The following is a 5,234-nucleotide window of genomic DNA, read 5'->3' on the forward strand; positions in this document are numbered from 1 at the left end:
ATGACTTCTGACTGTCCCCCAACATGCTGCTCTTCCGAGGCCTCTGCTGAGGTTTCTGATGGTGTAACTGCTTCAGCCTGTTTGGTGGAAACCACTTGTCTCCCCAGCGCCTGTGCTATGTCCAGGTGCCAGACCCCTAGTTTCCTATCCCGGCCTCTCTTGCCTACCAGTTGCCTGGTGCCATGCTACCTTGCTGGGAGCTGCCACATCCCGTGCTTGATGGGGAGCTGTGCCTGGTGCAAGGACAGGGAGTTCAACAGCAATGAGAAGGAGACCATGCAGTTCCTGAATGACAGACTTGCCAACTATCTGGAGAAGGTGCGCGGCCTGGAGGAGATGAACGCAGAGCTGGAGTGCAGGATCCGAGAGCAGTGTGAAGCGGACGTCCCCTTGGTGTGCCCCGACTATCAGGGTTACTTCAACATCATCGAAGATCTCCAACAAAAGGTCTGGTGTCTCACTGTCCTACTGCCTCACCTTCCCAGTCTGTGATCTGCTTTATCTTTATACTAGAAGAGGCTCTAGAAAGGAACCAGGGAAAAGAGACTTCCGAGTGGCAATGGGAGGCAGAGGAAAGGGCAATGGACTAAAAGTCAAGAAACAGCCTTGACCCAGGGCTGCCACTAATTATTAAGTAACCACAATAAACGCACGCACCTCTAGACTTTACCTTTATCATCCAAAGGATGAGGAAAAACTGTATTATATCTAAAATTACTTTGGTAACACTGTATCATTATTATGTTTAACAAAAGATATTGAAACGTCATCTTTTTAATCATATAATTTTCACCTGGTAATAATTTTCTTTCTGAGGAATTTTTATTTTCATGGATGGGGATATAATCACAATACAAACTCCTTATGGAGAAAAATGTAACTGAGTTCAACTGCCAGGAAACTCAGTTTCTTCACATAGTGGCACGTTTAATAACAAAAGCAGGCTAAAAACTACTTAATACTTTTTTGACTTTTCAAAGATAAATAATGGCATAGCTGTTAAGAGATATTTAGACTTCTTTCAAAGAATCATTTATTACTTAATAACTTACTTCCCAGATTTTGTGCACGAAAGCAGAGAATTCTAGACTTGCTATCCAGCTTGACAACTGCAAACTGGCGGCTGATGACTTTAGGTCAAAGTAAGTTTAATTTCAATTTGACTATAATTTATGGTTACATCTCTTTCTCTCTCTTTCTCTCTCTCACATGCACACACACACAAGCACATCATGGATATTCCCTACATAATATTTTTAAGTTAATAATGCTCGCAAAGCTCAAATTTATCATTATTTGTCATGTAAAAGAAGTTATAGCATGTGACTTCCTTGAGCCCATGCATCATTTGTTAGTATGTCCTCACGCTTTGCTGTGTCTAGCGAAGTAAGCATTGACTGGCTATATCTCTCTTGTTATAAAAGGTACGAGTCTGAACTGTCTCTTCACCAGCTGGTAGAGACCGACATTGGTGGCCTGCGCAGGATCCTGGACGAGCTGACCTTGTGCAAAGCCGACCTGGAGGCCCATGTGGAGTCCCTGAAAGACGATCTCCTTTGCCTTAAGAAAAATCATGAAGAGGTGAGGAAAGTGGCAAAATCACTCAAAGAATGTAAGACTGACAAATTAAATGGAGAGATTCCATGTGTGTATATAAGCTGACCTTGGGTCAGCGTTGCCAAGTTGGGACAAAATGACTCAAGGCACTATTACTACTTGGCCTGATCATTCCTATGTCTCTGAGCTAAACAGAGGAGCCAGACTCTTCACCTGCCATTGCTTTTGTGGAGAAGGCTGCTCCACAACTGTCTCCTTGGAAGCTTCATGCCACGCCTAACTCTAACCCATAAGGTGTGAAAAGTCAGGCTGGTTAAACACAGCGTGCGAAGGCCGCTTCGAAAAGGGGGTAACAACTCATGCAATATTTGGACCAATGTTTTTAAAGTGTTCTCTATCCATCGACTTCTTAAATGACAAAATGTCAAGTGTATGATTATCCTATATTGATGAAGCTAACAAGAGAGAAGCTGAATGATTTAACAAAGTATGTTTTCCCCTTGAACATTTGTTGATAATAATAGCAACTAGCACTTATTGAGGCCTTACTATGTACCCAGAACTTTGAAAGTGCTTTATATGCATGGTAACTCATATATCTCATAATAACTCTCTGGAACATAATTATACCCACTTTGCAGATGAAGAAACTGAGTAATGAAGAGATTCACTCTGGGCAACCTGAAACTAAATCCTACACTTTTACTCACTGCTCTCTAAAGCAAAATCAGATATCATGACTGTTGAAGTGACTTTTTCTCCACCGCTCTGTGACGTTCCTTCATTTCCACTTTCAGGAGGTCGACTTGCTGCGGGGACAGCTTGGTGACCGACTCAATGTGGAGCTGGACAGTGCCCCCATCATCGACCTCAACAGGGTCCTGGATGAGATGCGATGCCAGTATGAAACAGTGCTTGCCAACAACCGCAGAGATGTGGAAGAATGGTTCGCTGTCCAGGTCAGCTCCTGGAGCAGGAAAATGGCCGGCTTCCAGGCTTCTGCCTTGTTTGCATCCTCTAATCACGCCTGTGTTTCAGATGGAGGAGCTGAACCAGCAGCAGCTGTCCAGCGCAGAACAGCTGCAGGGCTGCCAGACGGAGATCCTGGAACTGAAACGCACAGCCAATGCTCTGGAAATTGAGCTCCAAGCACAGCAAAGCCTGGTGTGTAAGGGAAGGAGAGCTTTGTTTTGTCACTGAAGAATCAGGCCCTAACATGCCATCCTCTCTTCCATAACCCAAAGGACAGACTCACACAGCTCACATGGCATGAAGTCTGAATGTCCAGTTTGCAAGGGTTATATATTCTTGCCTTTTCCGAGTACCAGCTAGAAGCAGAAGTGAGAGTTCAACAGCTTGTACTGCCCCAGCAGGCTGTGCTGACCTTCCCCCTGGGGCTTGAGCATGATCCTGCAACGCCCCCCAGAGACGAGGAGAGAGAGGAAGGGCAGGAGTAGAACAGGAGACAAATCTCAGCCAAAGACACGCAAGCATTCCAGCGGGTTTTAACACTCTCTTGATTAGGGCCAATTTTCCAAGCTCACAATCAGATGTAAAACAAAGAATGCTAATCATACCTCGCGTTCAGCCGCTACCCTAGACTTTCCCAGAATCCACACCTCAACCAGATCCTTCGCTACAGCCCACTCCACCCAAGCAACAAGAATATTATGCGTTCAAGACCACATCACTCAGCTCCAGTCAAACGCCACTGTGTGCCGCGTTAGGTCCCGTAGAGAATATCTCAGTGAATAATAGCTGAGCATTCGCTTTGTCGGAGGCACAATTTAAGCCTCACGATAACTTTACGGGGTAAATCCCTTTATAAGCCCCATTATACAGATGAGGAAAACTGCAACTCAGAAGAGTAACAAGGGGCCATGCAATTTTTAAGAAGCCAAAGCGGAAGCTGAATCCCGGTGGTTCAATCCCAGAGCCTCTTCTCTTCACCACACCACGCCACTCCTCCCTGCCACAAGCCCCGACGCCTCCTCCCAAGCGCTGCCACTCCTCCTCAAGCTACACAAATACATTGCAGGTTGTGATGGTTCCGGTGGCGGTGGCAATAACTAACGCTTACGTAGCCCTTAGAATTCCCAAGGCACTGCTGTAAGTGCTTTACACCTACTGACCCATTTAACCTCAGAACTGTCCTAGGAGATCAGTACTTTGCATTGCCCACTTTTTATAGAATAAAACCGAGGTTCAGAGAAGCTAAGTAGCTTTCCTCAGAGATTATCCTACACAGCCCATTTTATACTCTTTCTTTCTGCAGACAGAATCTCTGGAATGCACCATGGCAGAGACTGAGGCCCAATACAGCGCCCAGCTGGCCCAGATACAGTGCATGATCACCAACGTGGAGGCCCAGCTGGCGGAGATCCGCTGCGACCTGGAGCGGCAGAACCTGGAGTACCAGGTGCTGCTGGACACAAAGGCCCGGCTGGAGTGCGAGATCAGCACGTACCGGGGCCTGCTGGAGAGCGAGGACTGCAGGCAAGTTCCACACAACTATTCTCAAAATCGCCTCGAGCTACAAAGAGGCTCATGTAGGAGAATCCTGTTCCCCCCAAGACCTGGCCAAGGTCAAACCTCCCTAATATGTTAAAGGATCTTAAAAGTGATGAAAAGCAGCTGACGCTAATCACATGGCCACAGAAATGTTCAAAAATATTCTAAAGTTATAAAGCAGAATAACCACCATTATAGAACATCTCATGCTGGGGCTCTGTCTCCCGTTAGAGGGGAGTCAGGAACATGCATCAGATGGCATGTGCACAGGGAAGAAAGTACGTGAAATTTTATTCGACCGTCGCTGCTGCAGTGAGCATGGGGCGACAATGCTGGGTCCAGGGATGTCAGGCAGGGGCCAAACGCCATCCTGCAAAGAGCGTGTCCTTCAGAACATAATTTGCAGTGCAAATTTTGTCATGATTTTTTCTGAGTTGACGTTTTATCCCGCTTTCCCTTATTTGGCTTCATTCCAAACGGATTTTCCACAGGCTTCCCTGTAACCCATGCTCTACAACAAGTACATCAAGCAACACATGTGAGCCGTGCTCAGCATATGTCCTTTGCACAGTCGAAAACCACTGTGTGTGAATCCTCAACGCCCAGCGCGGATGGTGGAGTTGCAGCCAGCAGCGCCCTGAAAGGGAGACAGGGCTTCCGCCAGGACATCCAAATCTGAAAGTCAAGTCAAGAAGGCTTTCATAACCGGAGCTGTCCTCTGAGCATCCTTGGTATATTTCTGCTCTGTCATTTCCTCTCCTGCCTGCTTATTTGTGATATCCTAGGAGTCTGTAAAGCTTTCCTGCTACTCGTCAAATAAAATACATTTCATTCCTTTAGCGTGGTAAATAGAGCTTTGTGGCTCATTACTGTTGCTATAATAACCATTTGATGCCAAGGTGATTGTCTAAACCCATGCCAATAGTTTGATCTTACATAACCCTAAGGTAAAAATGTTCTTTAACTCCTAAAATACAAAGAGATTAATCCATACAAAATGTGAATATCATAAAAGATAGCTGTATGTATCTTTCTGAGAGGAAACTTAGAAATAAAATATAATAAATTTCATTTTATTTTTAATTATAAAATATTAGAGTCCTTTCTTTTTTTTCCAATTTGGCACATGAAGCGGGGTGGGGATTAAGCCATAATTCCATACCTTT

The 5,234-nt window shown here is 45.3% G+C and overlaps 1 protein-coding gene across 1 annotated transcript; it reads left to right on the forward strand.

Moving 5' to 3' along the window:
- KRT40 (keratin 40) lies at positions 1 to 4,659 on the forward strand. Its single transcript, XM_054593609.1, has 7 exons — positions 1 to 447; positions 1,060 to 1,142; positions 1,425 to 1,581; positions 2,355 to 2,516; positions 2,596 to 2,721; positions 3,833 to 4,053; positions 4,560 to 4,659. Exons 1-7 carry the CDS (start codon positions 1 to 3, stop codon positions 4,657 to 4,659), a joined length of 1,296 nt encoding a protein of 431 aa, XP_054449584.1.
- Positions 4,660 to 5,234: the final 575 nt, after the last annotated feature.

Source organism: Pteronotus mesoamericanus, unplaced genomic scaffold, assembly GCF_021234165.1.
Source record: "Pteronotus mesoamericanus isolate MK-2021 breed Mesoamerican mustached bat unplaced genomic scaffold, CSHL_Meso_final scaffold_476, whole genome shotgun sequence".
NCBI lineage: Eukaryota > Metazoa > Chordata > Mammalia > Chiroptera > Mormoopidae > Pteronotus > Pteronotus mesoamericanus.